Here is a 16,307-nt window from a genome sequence, read left to right on the forward strand (position 1 = left end):
AAAGATTTTAAAATGTTTTAAAGTGGCATTAAAATGTTTTAAAGTGGCAAAGTGTCATGTGCAATGGCAGATATATAAACATGTATTGTATAAGGTGACTTATGAAAGTGACATTTGCAATGGTTTCAGATATGTAAATATGTATTGCATAAATGTGTCCATGATTGTCCAGTCAATGTCAATGTTTAAAAGATATTACTCCTATGTGGTGAGATTGAGAGACCTTATCGCCTGTGGGAAGAAGCTCCTCCTCAGTCTCTCTTTGTTGGCCTTCAGGGAGCGGAATCGCTTCCCAGACCGCTAGAGAGAGAACAGTAGTACTGTAGTACACCACAGTACTAGATAATGTTATAGTGTGTTATAGTCTGACAAATCCTTAAATCTATAATGTTATAGTGTGTAATACTGTGATAAATCCTTAAATCCTATCTATCCCTCCATCTATAAGCCTCTGTAGCCTAACTAAGGCCCGTGGAGGCCAAAGGTGACCACTAAAGTTCAAGTTGGCTTTTATCGTCATTTCAACCTTATACAGTTTGGTACACAGTGAAAAGAAAAAACGTTCCTCAAGAACCAAAGTGCTATGTACAACATATGTTAACAACATAAATTAACGAAAACTAAATAGCTAACTTAGAAACCTAATTACCTGACTAGCTGAGACAAGACAGATTGACATTGAAGTTTTATAAAGAAGAGATAACAAAGTGCATGTGCAACACCATGACATAACATTTCAGTACTTCGTGGTAATGAGGTAAGGATTTGAGGTAGTGGGAGAAGAAACCGTAAGCAGTAAATGTTCCTTATACGTACGGGAGTAGCAAAGATAACAATAATTTGTGCAAATTAATAAGTAATGAATATTGTGCAAAATAGCATTTACACGTTGGTGTATAGAAATGTTTGATGGTTGTTGATTAGTGTGTTTGCGCATGTGTTGATTAATTAGTCCAGTCACAAAGTTTTGAGATAGTTGAATTAATCTGAGCGATTGTTTCTGTGTGTGTGTGTGTGTTTATCCGTCCAATCCCTTTTTGTTAAGGAGACGGATGGCTCGTGGGAAGAAGCTGGATGTGAGAGCCTGAATGCTTCGGTATGTTTTTCCAGATGGCAGTAGGGTGAAGAGTATGTATGTATGTATGTATGTACACTGTATGTATCTGCATTTTTACATCCATAGTAGGACCTCCATTCAACATTCACATACTGCGGGTAATTTAGGAAAGCTAATTAGCGTAAACTGTTGGAGGAAACTGGAGGACCCAGAGAAAACCAAGCAGTCACATGAAAAAAAAACCTCTGCACACAAACCAGAGGAGAAAATCAAACCCAGACTTTGGAGGTGCAAGGTGACAGTGCTAACTAATATTCATAGTGCCACCAGGGTAAAACCTATTTCTGTTTAATCCTGTATAAACATCCACTGCACTCAAACTGGCGGTTTGTATACCATCTTGAACCTCGGAAATGCGCACTTTCAGATTTTCCGACATTGAGAGGATTTTGTCGCGTGAACCTGGCAACCCGGCAGACTGCCTATTCCCGGAAGAGCGTCTCTCGGTACGCCAGCGAGGCTAGTTAATAATTACTGCCGTAAAGCCAGGCTTAAAATAAGCCACGCCAGATCTGATTAAACGCCACATGCAGGCATAAATAATATACATCGTTATAGATATCCAGATAGCTGGTCTTGCAAGCGCAGCTGAAGTGGAGCACAGATAGGTTTTCTGGTTTAGTGATTGTTAGCTAGCGGAGCTGAAGGTCTCGCGGGCTCCGTGGCCTTGTCTTTCTGCTGACACACTAACCAGTGGCTGGATTAAAGCTTTAATAAGTTCTGCCGCATCAATCAGGAGCCCTGCAGCAGGTACGGAAGGACATTACTTATTTCTGTGATGTAAGGTTTTGTTCGTCTTAATACAGGACCGCTCGCAGTGTTGGCTAACACAAACCGGCTGTGTGTGTGTGTGTGTGTGTGTACATAAAGACCTGATCAGGTAGAAAGTTAGCCATAAACAGCTGCAGTTTAAATGTTGTCAGGGTTCATTCTGACCCTGGCATCACGTGAACAATAACCTGCTGGCTGTAACTGGGTGACGTTTCCTTCGCGACCGTTTTAAACAACTGGATGAACGAGTTGTGCCACGTAAACACATCGAGAATCAGATCCACCTGCAGCAAAACACACTGCACATAGTCTGCGTTTTTGCTCTCAACACACCACCAATTAATAACGAAGCTTGTCCTCTGTGTAGAATTGATGTTCTGCATCTGGTCCTGATGTCAGGGTTTACTGTCCGGATACTGCCTTGTGATCAGAAAACAGAGTAATGGGACATTTAATAAGACCTCAGGCCTCTGATTTTAATCAGAAAAAAAAAAAATAATTTATCAGATGACAAAAGAATGCTTGTCATCTAACCTATTAGAATTTAAGTATCTGATCGGTTAGATGACGAGCATAAAAGAATCAGACATAAAATAATGCTATTGTGTTTGCTGTAATTATGATAATTTTGGTACGTACAGTAAATACAGATTTGATGGGGTTTGCTGATGCTACAGGCTGGGTTTTAACAGCGATGCCAAAAATTCTCATCTTGTCTTTCCGGGATATCCCTAAATTTTTTGTTTTGATGTTACCTGATGTCCCCGTAATCTGCGCCTCGCCGTTGCCCGCCGTCCCCGAAATCTGCGTCTCGCCGCCACCCGCCGTCCCCGAAATCTGCGTCTCGCCATCGCCCGGCGTCCCCGAAATCTGCGTCTCGCCATCGCCCGGCGTCCCCGAAGTCTGCGTCTCGCCATCGCCCGGCGTCCCCGAAATCTGCGTCTCGCCATCGCCCGGCGTCCACGAAGTCTGCGTCCTGCCATCGCCCGACGTCCCCGAAATCTGTGTCTCGCCGTCGCCCGACGTCCCCGAAATCTGCGTCTCCCCGACGTCCCCGAAATCTGCGTCTCCCCGACGTCCCCGAAATCTGCGTCTCGCCGACGTCCCCGAAATCTGCGTCTCGCCGACGTCTCCAAATCTGCGTCTCGCCGACGTCCCCGAAATCTGCGTCTCGCCGACGTCCCCGAAATCTGCGTCTCGCCGACATCCCCGAAATCTGTGTCTCCCCGTCGCCCGGCGTCCCCGAAATCTGTGTCTCCCCGTCGCCCGGCGTCCCCAAAATCTGCGTCTCGCCGTCGCCCGACGTCCCCGAAATCTGCGTCCCGACATCCCCGAAATCTGCGTCTCGCCGTCACCCAACGTCCCTGAAATCTGCGTCTCGCTGTCGCATAATCTGCGTCTGCATGACGTCCTCGAACTTGACTGGGTGTATTATTGTTTAAAGCTTGAAGCAGTACGTCCAAATTATTTGTTTGTATTTTCTGTAATTTTAACGTTGTGTAATTGCTAAATAAACACAATGATAACAGCCACGATATTCTCAGAAAAGTGGGCTCCATTTTAAAACAGTAAAGTGTGACATTGCCTTACTGCCCGATCAAATTCTCAATTAAAGGAAGTTTAGCTTTTTTACCGTCATATATTTTAGGATTTATTTTAATCATTTCTGCTGTGTTCATTTGTTTCTGTTTCAAAAGGATTGGACTACTAATCGACATTCCCCGTTAACGGCCCTGTGTATAGCATCACAGGACGTTGATTATTTCCTGTGGGGTAAGGTGGGGTCTCTGGGGAGCTTTCGGTTTGTCTTCCCATGACAACGCGACACCATGGCAGCAACGGCTCCAGCAGCGATGCCGAGTGCCGAGTCTCGGAGGAGGAGCGGAACATGGAGGACATGGAGCTTACTGAGCTCGGACCGCTGCTGACGAGTCCAAACGACCAAACGACCAAACCCAGAGTGAGTCCCAATCCTGCTAAAGGAGAGATGACAGCTATCACTGTCATCGTTAGGATAGTTGGAGGGTTTTTATTTGTAAACATAATGCAGTAGAAGCTTTCACAAATCCAGTCCAATCATGCTTTTAATTATTCAGAAGCATTACTGACGGCTCTCTAAATTTACCATTTTATACATCGATAGGGTGCAACTGCTTACCCGAGTGAGGAGGAGGAGGAGGAGGAAGAGGATGATGACAATGATGAGGAGGATGACTTGCGTGTGGTAACACTGCCTTTGCAGGCTCACCATGCCATGGAGAAAATGGAAGAGTTCGTACACAAGGTAAACAAATCTATGAAAAGACTCAAAAACCCTGAATGCTGCGTAGTTCTTTGGGATAGGTGTGCACATCCAATTGCAGTCGTTGGAATAGTTTGAACAGAATTTGAGCATTTTCTTGGGCTCTAGGTTAGCGCTGCATGTGTGAGAGTGAAATGTGTCAGTTGCTAATTTGTGTGCCTGATGCACATGAATATCCCTAATGTCCTGTGGTTGGCCTTATTACTAGGTATGGGAAGGGCGCTGGCGAGTGATTCCTTTCCACTTGCTTCCTGATTGGCTAAAGGATAACGACTACCTACTTCATGGTCACCGGCCACCCATGCCGTCTTTCCGAGCCTGCTTTGGAAGCATCTTCAGGATCCATACAGAAACAGGGAACATCTGGACGCATTTACTGGGTCTGTTTCTATGATTGTGTGTTTCGTGTTTCAGTTCCTAATTTACAACTAATGAGAAAAAAAAGGCTTTTATGTACCCAAGATTTTACTATGTTCAAACTTTAATACATTTTTATTTTATAATATTGTTTATTTTGACACCTTGATGATGTCTCTGTCACCATGCAATGACACGATCCGTGTTGTGAAAATGTAGTAACTTCTAATTCCCCAACCCAGGTCTGATCCTGTTCCTCTGTCTGGGCACCCTGACCATGCTGCGGCCGAACGTGTCGTTCATGGCTCCTCTGCAGGAGAAAGTGGTGTTCGGGATGTTTTTCCTGGGCGCCGTGCTCTGCCTCTGCTTCTCCTGGCTCTTCCACACAGTGTACTGTCACTCAGAGAAAGTGTCCAGGACATTCTCTAAGTGAGTCTTAGTGTCTCAATTCATTACGATTTTTTTTTCCCCCTCTGCTGTTAAGGTGACAGTAACCATGGTGATTTCAAGCAGTTTGAACCCTATGAACGTATGTTTTTCCTCTATAAAAAAAAAAAACAGGATCTAGGGATGAGAATGATGCTGAAATTAGAAAACCTTGCATGTCCTTATGCAAGTGGGATTTCTTTTTAGGAGTCCAGGATCTCTTTTAAATATTTATATCGGCAGTTATTCTCTTAATAAAATATCTGGCTATGATTACAACCTGTAAAGAATAAAAAAAAAACATACAATGGGAAATCACACTCTTTCTGTTTTTTTTTATTAACTGGATGAAGCTTTTACTTTTAAGTTTCTTGCATGTTATTAATAAAAACAACATAGTTATGTATTGTAACCAAATATACTGTATAATCAAAGATATTCAAGTTAACTTTTCCCTGTTCAATATCACACTAGAGGTTTGTACCTGTTAGTTCTATTTCTAATAATATAAAAATAAATTATTACCGTAAACCAAAATAACCAGGTTATTAAAGATGAATAATTATGATAACTGCATTACATAGAACCACACACACTTCCAGCACACTAAGATGCTATAAACACGTTGGTTTTTTGCATGCCTCTCGCTGTAAATGCTGAACTGGTTTTTCAACTGCATATTGATGTGTACATTTTTTTTTTTTTTTTTTGGTGTTTAGGTTGGACTACTCGGGTATAGCTTTGCTGATAATGGGCTCTTTCGTGCCGTGGCTGTACTACTCGTTTTACTGCTCTCCGCAGCCACGCCTCATATACCTCTCCGTGGTGTGTGTGCTGGGCATCGCCGCAATCATCGTGGCACAGTGGGATCGCTTTGCCACTCCACGCCACAGACCTACACGTGCAGGTAAGTCACTGACTCCATACTGTACATACTAAATATACCTGTTCCCTTTAATGCAAATATCTCATCAGCCAATCACACAACAGCAACTCAGCAGCGCAGTAAGGCAAGCCGACATGCTTGAGACCATTTCAGCAGTATTCCAACAAAATGCACACGTTATAGACATGCATTCATTTTTTTTTTCCAAATATGAAATTCGCTTATAAATTTTGAGGATTAAAATTTTCCATAAATGTAATAATTGAGAATTTAATAATAAGGATGATAAAGGTCCTGTTCAAACACACACAATATAACATGCAGGTAGTTACCCTGTTTATTAGGTGCGTGTGTTGGAATGGGAAAAGATAAAACCATGCTGGAATAAAATCCGTCTTATCACCGTCAAGAATATGTTTTGATAAGCTACAGAACATATAAGGAAACGTATTAGACTGTAAAATTTTCCTCACCTTTATATAGAATACAACTGATGGTGCGTCTTCGTAGGATAGATGTGAGGACAAGTGTGATCAGATTTCCATTTGTAAGTAAAACTGCTAGTTGGAGGGAATAAACAAAGGCCAGAATTTTTTTCTTCTTCTTCTTAATGGAGATCACCTTGAGTATGTGCGAGAGTAAGTCAAAAATTATCTACACTCTGGTTACATTAAAACTTCTCCTGGCCTCACTGTCTAATCAGCACTTTCCGTTCAAGGCTGCTGTCTCTCCAGTCACGGTTGTGCAGGTGTGAACGTGTTACATGAGTTCATTTGTAACTGCAGTGCGAGCTAAAATGGCCGACCCACTTGTGATTCTCACGAAAAGTGAGCAGCATGCAATGATTCCGTATTTGTGGTTTGAGGGTGTACCTGTTTACAGAAGAGCATAAACAAAAGAGGGTTTAGACCGATACTTTCACCGAGGTGAAAGTTTCTTAAAGAGAATCGTTACTGGTGATGAGACATTGATTCATCAGTACGAGTCTGAGAGTAAACGACAGAATATGGAACGGAAACAATCGCCGACCAAGGAAAATATACAAAAGTTAGCCATCAGATGAAAAATATACAGATTTTTTTGGGGGGCGGGGGTGGGGGAATCTCAAGGGCTCTGGTATCCAAGCGTGTTACATGTTGAATGACAATGCGCGTCCACATACTTCTTTTTTTCAAGCATTCTCCCGTTTAGTCCTGATCTTGCTTCATCTGACTTTCAGTACCCTAAAAGCGGCCCTACGAGGATGACGATTCACTTCTGATGAAGAGGTGAAGACAGCTGTGCTTTTGTGGCTCGCAGCTTGGCCTAACCCTTTTTTTTTTTTTTTTTTGTTATGAGGGAATATGAAAGCTTGTTGACGGATAGACAAGTGAATTGAAAAGCAAAGATAGTGGGCCTCCGAATGGCGCAGTGGTAAAGTGCTCATCCTATCAACCGGAGATTGCGAATTCCGGAGGTCTAGAAAGAGCTGATTGGCCGAGCTCTCTCACTGGGAAGGGATGAGAGGTACTTAGTGCTCCCACATTAATCACAGCTCTACAGCCAATCAGGGGCGTCTGTGAGTTTGCGCAGGCAGAAGAAGCAAATAGCGCTGTCCTCCTAATGTGTTACTCCGCCCCCAACGGTGCAAGTAGTAAGCAAGTAGTTAAAAAAGATGCGTTCGGCTGACGTCACGTGGTACGGAGGAACCACGTGATAGTCTTTGGCCCCGCCCGACTGAGTGGTAGTAGTAGCCTTAGGGCCTGTCCACACGGAGACGCGTTTCGCTGTATACGATTTTTATCGTATTGGCGTTTCGTCCACACGGATCCGGCGTTTTAGGAGACTGAAACCGCTATTTTTTGAAACCGGGTCCCAAAGTGGATAAATCTGAAAACGACACCCTTGTGTCTTCGTGTGTAAGGCCAATCCGTATATTTTGTAAAACGATGATGTCATCATGTCACGTGTCGGCTGCGTCACACGTAACAGCAACAACAATAATGGCGGACTACATGATTGTGTTCGTGTTGCTACAAAGCCTACTAGCTTTATTACAGCAAAATCTATTGCTTTTATGCAACTGTTATGAGCAACAAGCGATAAAGGACAACACCATCTTGGTTCGTGTACAGCGCGCAAGGTTATGCGCATGCTCAAAGTCTTCTTCTCCGTATAGTGTATCTCTATGGCAGAATTACAGCGCCCCATACTGGTCTGGCATATATACTACACCGTTTTCAGTGGTTTCGTGCGTACGCAGATATTTCTTGAGATGACGCAGTGTTCACGAAAAAAAAATATCGGATAGGGAACGCACCGGCTTTGTGTGGAAGGAGTCTTAATGTGGGAGCCCCCTAGTGACTTGGGAATTGGGCGCGACTAAATTAAGGAGAAAATCGGGGGAGGGGGGAATGCAGAAATAAAAAATAATAATTAATTATTATTATTTTTTTTTTTTTTAAAGCAAGGAGTATATATTCGTCTTTCTTAAAAGCTAATTAAAAACAATTCTACAGCCAGACTGTGGATCATTTTGGACTGATGATCGTCCATACGATCATATCCACCCATCTGTGTATTCATCCTGCTTTTCTTCTTGATGTACTCAGGTGTGTTCCTCGGCCTGGGTCTTAGTGGCATCATTCCAACAATGCACTTCACCATCGCTGAGGGCTTCGTGAAGGCAACAACAGTAGGTCAGATGGGCTGGTTTATCCTAATGGGCGCCATGTACATCACCGGAGCCGGTCTATATGCAGCACGCATCCCTGAACGCTACTTCCCTGGGAAATGCGATATCTGGGTAAGGCACTATTCTTAGAACAGATAACCTGATTTGAAGTTTTAATAAACTGGTGGCAAACAATTAGTCGTAGAGCATTTATCATCGTAGCGCTGAAGAATAACTCAGTAGTTTTTGCATCATCCTCTGTTGAGTCAAAGATCAAGCTACAAATGCAGTTCTTGTAAATCTCCATCCAAACTCTTAAAGCAGCACTCTTAAAGACCTGTGAGCTCTGGCTTGATATGTGATTTAATGTAGTCTCCAGTGATAATGATTCTCTCTCTCTCTCCCAGTCTGACTCACTCTCCTTCTCTCTCTTTCAGTTCCAGTCTCATCAAATATTCCACGTTCTGGTCGTGGCTGCCGCTTTCATTCACTTCTACGGAATCTCTAACCTGCAGGAGTTCCGCTACGGCCTGGGAGGAGGCTGTACAGACGACTCCCTCCTCTAAACATCTCCATCTTCTTTTTTTCCGCTCGCTTTCCTCTCGTCACCTCAACACCGAAGCGACGAGCATTCTGTACATTTCTTGATCAGCCATGGTTGGAAAGAGATGTTGTACTCCACTGCCTACCCTGCACTCACTGATCAAAAACTCTCCGAAGATTGTTATTGACTTTAAGGGATTATTATCTATATTTTAAAAGGTTTATACAATCATCGACGTGTTTTATTGTTGTAATACTTGAAGACATAATAAGTAAACCATACTACTCAGTTAACGGAATACTCCAGCAGTTTTTCAACCTAAATCTCTACTGACTAGCATCTGTAGAGTATGTGTGAATACCACAGGCAGGAATTGTGACATGATTCCCTGTAGTGAGAGTGAGAGAAAGAGAGAGAGAAAATAAACAACTTCCTTATTCTGAACTTGTCATAATGTTACAGTGATCCTGAGTGTTAGGAAAGTCTTGGAGCAACAATAACACAAGCATGGTTTGATATAGAATAATACATCTGTCCTATTCTTTGAAATAAAAGATCTTAGGATGAGATAGTTTACGGAAGAATGACTTAATTACATGTTCATAGTTTCTCTTTCATTGTTTTGTGGTATTCGGGGCAAAAGGGAACTGAGCTGCTTGTGTGTTTCTGTCTATGCTGGTAAAGTAATACCACAGATCTTCCCGTCTGTTCTGTAGAAATACATTATTTGCATAAAGTGTATTAACTGCCTGAGGCGTAAAGCAAAAAAAAAATCTTTCTTTCCTCAATACAGGGAAATGTAAATTCTTGTTTATGGTTGTTACGCAAGCACTACTTTATATAATAGATGGATATTTGGTTGAAAAACTTGGACTATTTATTTAGGCATTTGTTTAGGTCAGTTTTCAAGGCGCTGTCACACTGCTGGGGGGAGAATATATATCGAGAGGCATTTAGTCAAAGACCACTGAGAGTTGTGTGAGAAGTGCTACTTCTTCCTGTCTTGTTCAGTCTATACACACTGTTTGATAAACATGCTCCGGATCTGAGAGCAGTAGCTACAGTCATTGGGCAGGGCAGGTATCTAGAAACTATGGAAACAGGTATAAAATATTAACGTCTTTCATCTGCTGTAAATGATTTCATGTAATAATCTGTAGAGTTTGTGAGACAATTGAATTTTTCCTAGATAAATTTTTAAATGTTTCCTTGGTCAGTGTCTGGCTTTGATATTCTTTACAACAACACCAAAAAAATATATATATACACCCACATATTATAAAGTTTCATGACCATTCTGATTTAAACATTGCACATCATTTTTTTTCAATAATTGAGAGTGTGAGGAAACTTGAATTGATGACTTGTGTACCAGTGCTACCTCTGCATGCTCTTACTGTACATGCTCCTGTTTAATTAACGGTGTCGTGATGTGCCTCTACCGGCTCCGCTAGCTTTATTTTCCAAACATTTATCATCTTTTCGGAGCACAGCGGCATAGTGATTAGCAATGTAGCCTTGCACCTGCAGGATTGAGGGTTTGATTCCTGCCTCGGGTCTGTGCATGTTTCTAAAGACATGCAGATTCGTCTAACTGGCATTTCCAAATGTTCCCAAAATTAATTTTAAATTTTGTACATAATGCTTAATCAGATATTGCTAAGAAACACCTGCCTACTCAGATATTGCTAATACAGTAGATAAATAATTTAATTGTTACCAAAATGTTCTTTGATCATATAATTTCAGTTCTTAAGTTACAACATGCACATTTGCATTTGATACACGTATTATAATAATGTAATAATTGAAACTGATATGGCAATAAATCCCTTATACAAACATAATATTAGCACTAATAAAAGTTTTAGTTTCCCTGTATCATATACAGAGTAGGCAAGAATTTAAGGTTCTTTGAGCATGTCATTTTAGTTCCAATTTGGTGTCCATCTGTCCGCCCCCACCAAAAAAAAGTAACTTAAAAGGTTTTAGAGAAAGTTCCACCAAATGTTACAAGAACATGCACATTTGCATTTGATACACATCTTATAATAATAATAATAATAGTTTTATTTGTCTGTATCATACTGAGTAGGCAAGAATTTATCTTTTTTATTTATTTTTTATTATTTAAAATAAATAAATTGATGGGATGAATATAACGAAATAAGCCATGCATTGGTCAAAAAAAACATTGATTTACACTTAACAGTTATGGTCCCTTAAATTCTCCTGTGTTCTTTTATCCAATGAAAAATTAAACCTGCTCTTTGAAGTTTTATTAATCCACACACACAAATTATTTTGGTGGTTGCAAAAAAAATAAATAATGCAGGTTATGGACAACAATACGCTCAACAGTAAATGTTATACGTTAATTAATTTTTAAACTCATGCTAGACATTGCACTTAGTTCGAAGAGCATTCCTTGTCAGTTTTTAGATAATTGTGATAGAATGCTGTGTTTTAAAGTTCCAGGAGCTTTTCAGGATCAGACATTGTACACCAAAATAGGATATTCCCAGAATGTTAGGAAACGGTTCCCAAAAATAAGCAAAGAGAAACTGACATTAAAAACACTTTCTGTGCTTGCTCCAGCAATCACTGCTGAGGACGTGTTACGGATATGTCAGCGAGCCAGGCTGAAAAATAGCATCAATCTACTGGCATTTCACCCGGCATGAATTTAGAGTCTGGGTTGGCAAAAATCTGATTTTCTGAGAATACATGTGGTGCTATTGTTCCTAGTTCCGCAAAAGTCTAAAAATAATCCATCCTAAGATATTTTAGCAGTAAATAATCCAATATAGATATAAAAAATAACCATATTGCATTAATGTTTATTTTTAAAGAACAATGTTTAAAATTCATCTCCAGCCTAATTAGCAGATATATACAGCTGAAGTCAGAGTTAATATACACTAGGAAAACAAGACATGTTTTATCATGTAACACTAAGTTTTCTTGCTTTGTCAACTGTTCTTGTGCCAAAAGACAGCATAATTAAAAAAAACTTAGCTTATGCTCCCAATAAAATCAGTCCAAGTTCCACTGAGCAAGAAGTGAAGCTTCAGAGATCAGCAAAAATGATCTGTGAAATAATGAAAGGAAAGCTGAGGACAAAGATTGAAAGACATTGAAATGCAATATCCCAGCATAAGGAATAATTTACAAGTAATATGTACCATTACGAGGCTTAAAATAGGAGGAACAGATTTAATGTATCATAGGATTTAACAATGCCAAACAACCATCACCATCAAAACAGTCAGGATTCCATCAGGAATCTGTGTCTTCTGTCCAATAATTCCATCACTTTATCATTTAATTTGCGATCTGGAAAAGGGGCATGTGCTCTTATGAGACAAACCATGTGTCGTCATAGCAAACATATTCGCAGCAGTCTGAGGTGAGGGCATGTAAAATACTCAAACTAAGAGCTCAGAATAACGGAGCAACCGGAAGTTTTTTCACATTCATTTACAGTCCAGCTGTGTACAAATGAAGACTATGAAGATAGAAATGTGACTGAACACATGGATCATTGCTATTTCGGTGGCAAAGAGGGTGTCTACTCAATATTAGGTGGGTGTTCATAATTCTTACGACTGATCGGTGTCTATACCATAGAGATCTAAATCCTAACACAAAGCTGAAATTCGGACCTCAGCTAGAAGAAAGATTTATTGATCTGACCTTGTTAAATATCAATTCATTACCCCTGTTGCATAGGATAAGCAGTATAGAAGATAAATGGCTAAATGATGCTCTGAATTAAATATCATAGCAAACTGCCCTGAAGAGGGCGCAAATAGAATCAAAAGGCTGTAACGCGCCAAGAACAAGAAGAAGAAGAAGAAAAATATGGCGGTGAAAACGATGACCTTTCGAATATGGCGGCGAAAAGTTGCCCTCACAAACATGGCGGCGTTTCCACGCCTCACTCTTGCTGCATTTCGTTACGTAGTGACGTGCAGTGTTTTGGCTCAGAAGTTGTAGCCCCGTCCACAATCACTTGAACCAACTTTTTTACCCGTTTTGCTTTGGAATTCCTATTAGGAAAAGTGTTTATAATTAAACGAAGAATAAACGCTTCATTATTGGCCTTAGGCGCTGCTCTGTCAGGTTTGCTCTTTCCTCAGAGGATAAGTCGTGCTGGAATATGAAGCTCCCTGCGCGGATGGTGTAGCGCTAACGTTTACTTAGCTCCGTTTACTCTCGACACGGAGTGTGTGTGTTTTATGTGTGTGTCTCTCTCTCTGCTCTTACTGGTGTGTATAACTAACACGTGTGCTTTTTTTTATTCGTATGAGCTTGTAAAGAATTACTGTTTATTTATTTGTGTAGTAGCTGTGGTTAAGCCGTGGCTCAGGTAAATGTATAACAACAGGCTAGCCTGTAGCTGCTGTCAGGTGGTTAGCTTTAGCTGATTAGCTTCCAGACCTTTTAGCTAGGAAATGTCTGGTAATTGTGTCTTTTGTGTCTAGCCTGAAAAGATCATTTGAGGTTAATATGAAACTGAGCAATGTTATTAATGAAGTGGAAAGCCAGCTAACTAGCTAGAAAACAGTACCGTTAAGGCTAGAAGGTCAGCTATAGATCACACTTTATATTATTTTACTTGCTTTGCCAGTACTTGAGCATGTGAAATTTGTGCATCATTGACTGTCAGTAATTATTGTACTATGACTAACAGGTGTGATTTTCTGTGATTCACTGCTGTACAATTTATGCCTTACCTGATCAGGACCAGAATAATGAGCGTCCTTCAAGGATGAGCAGAAAACTCAAACATACCTATTTAAACATATGTTAAACCAAACATACAGTGTATACGGTTTTTCTTCGCCTTTATTCATTTAGTCATTTATTTTCCAAACTGCTTATTCTGTCTCGGGTTAAAGCCAGTCCTGGGGAACTCGGGGGCACAAGGCAGGGTACACCTAGGATGTGATGCTGTTGCATCACTTTGCACGGATGCACACCCGTTCACACACCCACTCGTACATACGGGAGGTTTTGAAATGCCAGTCAAGCTACAATGCTTGTCTTTGGACGCTCAGTTTAACCGGATCACCCTGAGGAAACCTGCATAGCACAGGGAGAATGTGTAAACAGAGCACATGCAGGCCAGAGACGAGGGTCAAACCCAGCCCTGGAGGTGTAAGGAGACAGCACTCACCATTGTGCTGTTTTGTCATCAGATTTCTGTCAGACACTGTACATGTATTGTTGTTACTTAGCTTTTCTTTCTAAGGTTTCGTCTTTTAGCTAAACTTGCTAATAAAGCGTTAGAGAAATCTATCTTTCAATTTAAGTGCAGCATGCCTCGTCCTTGGTTTCAGTACTTAAGCTTGGGTTTATGTATATGTTGGATTTCCTTATGTGTGTTTTCCCACCTCCTGAAAAAGAGGGGTAGGATTTGATTTTTTTTAAATTAAATGACGTCATATGTAAATGAGTGTGTGAACGTGTGTATAGTGCCCTGTGCTAAACCAGTGACACATCCAGGGTGTTTTCTTTCCTCATACTCAGTGCTTCTGGGATGGACTTCTGAATTTGACATTTTTTCCACTGACAGATTTTATGTCATTAACAAACATATTATCATGGATAGCGCGTTTAAGAACATGAGAAATAACCAATTTTTCCAATGTTTTTCTTTTTTCTCTATATAAATCTGTGCTGACAAGAGATTTGTGTTTGGGTCACTTTTGTGCAGATGTGACTTGGTAGTGGGAGTGTGGTCAGCCGTTTCACACTGAAATGTTTTCTTTTGCCGACACAGAGCCTCATCATACTTCATCACCCTGCACTGCCTGTGGAAGTGTCGCTCCCCTCCGTCGCCTGTTGTCATGGCGCCCAAGGACATCATGACCAATTCACATGCTAAGTCCATCCTGAACGCCATGAACGCTTTGAGGAAGAGCAACACTCTGTGTGACATCACCCTAAGAGTGGAGAACACAGATTTTCCCGCCCACCGCATCGTGCTGGCCGCCTGTAGTGATTACTTCTGTGCCATGTTCACTAGCGAGGTAAGCACTAAGGATAAATACGTTTGGTATATTGGCCCTCAGCTAATCTGAAATGACTAGCATAGGTGCTTTAATGTGTTATCTATTAGGTCTGCATAATTCTTTAAAAAAAATGAATCACAGTTTTTCTCTGTGGCAATTGAGATCACAGTTCCTTCACAGGATTCTTTTATTTATTTATTTATTTATTCAACCAAAACATTTATTGCCCTCTATTAAAAATGTATATATTTCAATATATAATTTTTTAAGTGAATAAGTTAATAGTTGTTGAACAGAAGCCGAATGTTAACCGTAAAAAAAATATATAAAAAATACAGAACTTCTTCATTGTGTGCATTAGTTTATACTAGGGGTATCAAAAACTTCAGAGATTCACGTGCCACAGATCCGGTTGCTTTTGCTCTACATCCTTCCTCAGATGGCTTAAACCCTAGCAGTAGAATTCCCTATTAACAGTCTGACCCCTGAGGATGAATTCTTGATGCACAATGCCGCGAATGTCGAACAAGACAATGAGAATTCACCCAAGGCAAGGCCTTGCCTTTTAATTTATCGAGATAATGGACTCTTCCACTGTGAAGACTTGCTTCGTTTCAGGGTCGTACCCATACACCCAAATTTCGTCACGGCTAATGATCCTCAACATGAAGGGATGGGTCATCCACGGCACTCTGTCGGAGTTCTTGGCAGCCATCATATACAAGTTGCTAAACGGATTTGACATTTTCAGAGGCTGAGCTTGTTACAGGTCTTCTTGATCTTTCCTTGTCTTGATGTTCTCCTGTTCCTGAAGTGTGAACTTTGCATTGCAGAATTGCCATTAAAAAAACCAAAATCAAAATGCCAAATCATGTCAAACATCTCTGTGGCAGATTTGCCTGGTCTGCTTTTTGTTCTAACTTGCTGTCCATGATGAAATAGCAGTCGTGGTAATGCAAGTAGTGAGAACTGCACCAGTTGCACAGCTTCCGATGTACACAGGATAATGTCTTTTGGCACACTGACTTATGCTGGTTGGTGCACCATGTGACTGGGCATACAGCCTTGTGCTGCCATTGGTCTCAACTTTTTGATACCACATGCAGTTTATTAGTTAGATAATGTACATAGTTTACACTGTACAAAGGCTTAATTGCCTTAATGTGCTAGAAGTGCATACTTAAATCTATCCATCTATCTATCTACAGTTAAGCCCTGGATTGTGAGCATA

General features: G+C 40.9%; 2 protein-coding genes across 2 annotated transcripts in view; both read left to right on the forward strand.

Annotated features, from left to right (window-relative positions):
- The first annotated feature begins 1,526 nt into the window (after positions 1-1,526).
- Positions 1,527-10,268, forward strand: adipor1b (adiponectin receptor 1b). The gene is made up of 8 exons (XM_053504629.1): positions 1,527-1,867; positions 3,586-3,848; positions 4,032-4,172; positions 4,399-4,570; positions 4,790-4,976; positions 5,693-5,880; positions 8,451-8,644; positions 8,950-10,268. The coding sequence occupies exons 2-8, from the start codon at positions 3,702-3,704 to the stop codon at positions 9,076-9,078; spliced, it is 1,158 nt and encodes a 385-aa protein (XP_053360604.1). The 5' UTR covers positions 1,527-1,867; positions 3,586-3,701; the 3' UTR covers positions 9,079-10,268.
- A 2,779-nt stretch (positions 10,269-13,047) lies between these two features.
- Positions 13,048-16,307, forward strand: part of LOC128530614 (kelch-like protein 12) — a 19,423-nt gene continuing 16,163 nt past the window's right edge. Inside the window, exons 1-2 of the mRNA XM_053504661.1 lie at positions 13,048-13,327; positions 14,845-15,094. Coding sequence (XP_053360636.1) covers positions 14,912-15,094 — 183 coding nt within the window. The 5' untranslated portion in view covers positions 13,048-13,327; positions 14,845-14,911. The remainder of the gene's footprint in view (positions 13,328-14,844; positions 15,095-16,307) is intronic.

Source organism: Clarias gariepinus, chromosome 9 (assembly GCF_024256425.1).
Source record: "Clarias gariepinus isolate MV-2021 ecotype Netherlands chromosome 9, CGAR_prim_01v2, whole genome shotgun sequence".
Taxonomy (NCBI): domain Eukaryota; kingdom Metazoa; phylum Chordata; class Actinopteri; order Siluriformes; family Clariidae; genus Clarias; species Clarias gariepinus.

Excerpts from the sequence above, each read along its gene's own strand:
- adipor1b (XM_053504629.1), top strand. The coding sequence starts at position 3,702 with ATGACAACGCGACACCATGGCAGCAACGGCTCCAGCAGCGATGCCGAG. Across the intron at positions 3,849-4,031 it reads ACCAAACGACCAAACCCAGA|GGTGCAACTGCTTACCCGAG; the intron begins GTGAGTCCCAAT and ends ATACATCGATAG. Across the intron at positions 4,173-4,398 it reads TGGAAGAGTTCGTACACAAG|GTATGGGAAGGGCGCTGGCG; the intron begins GTAAACAAATCT and ends CCTTATTACTAG.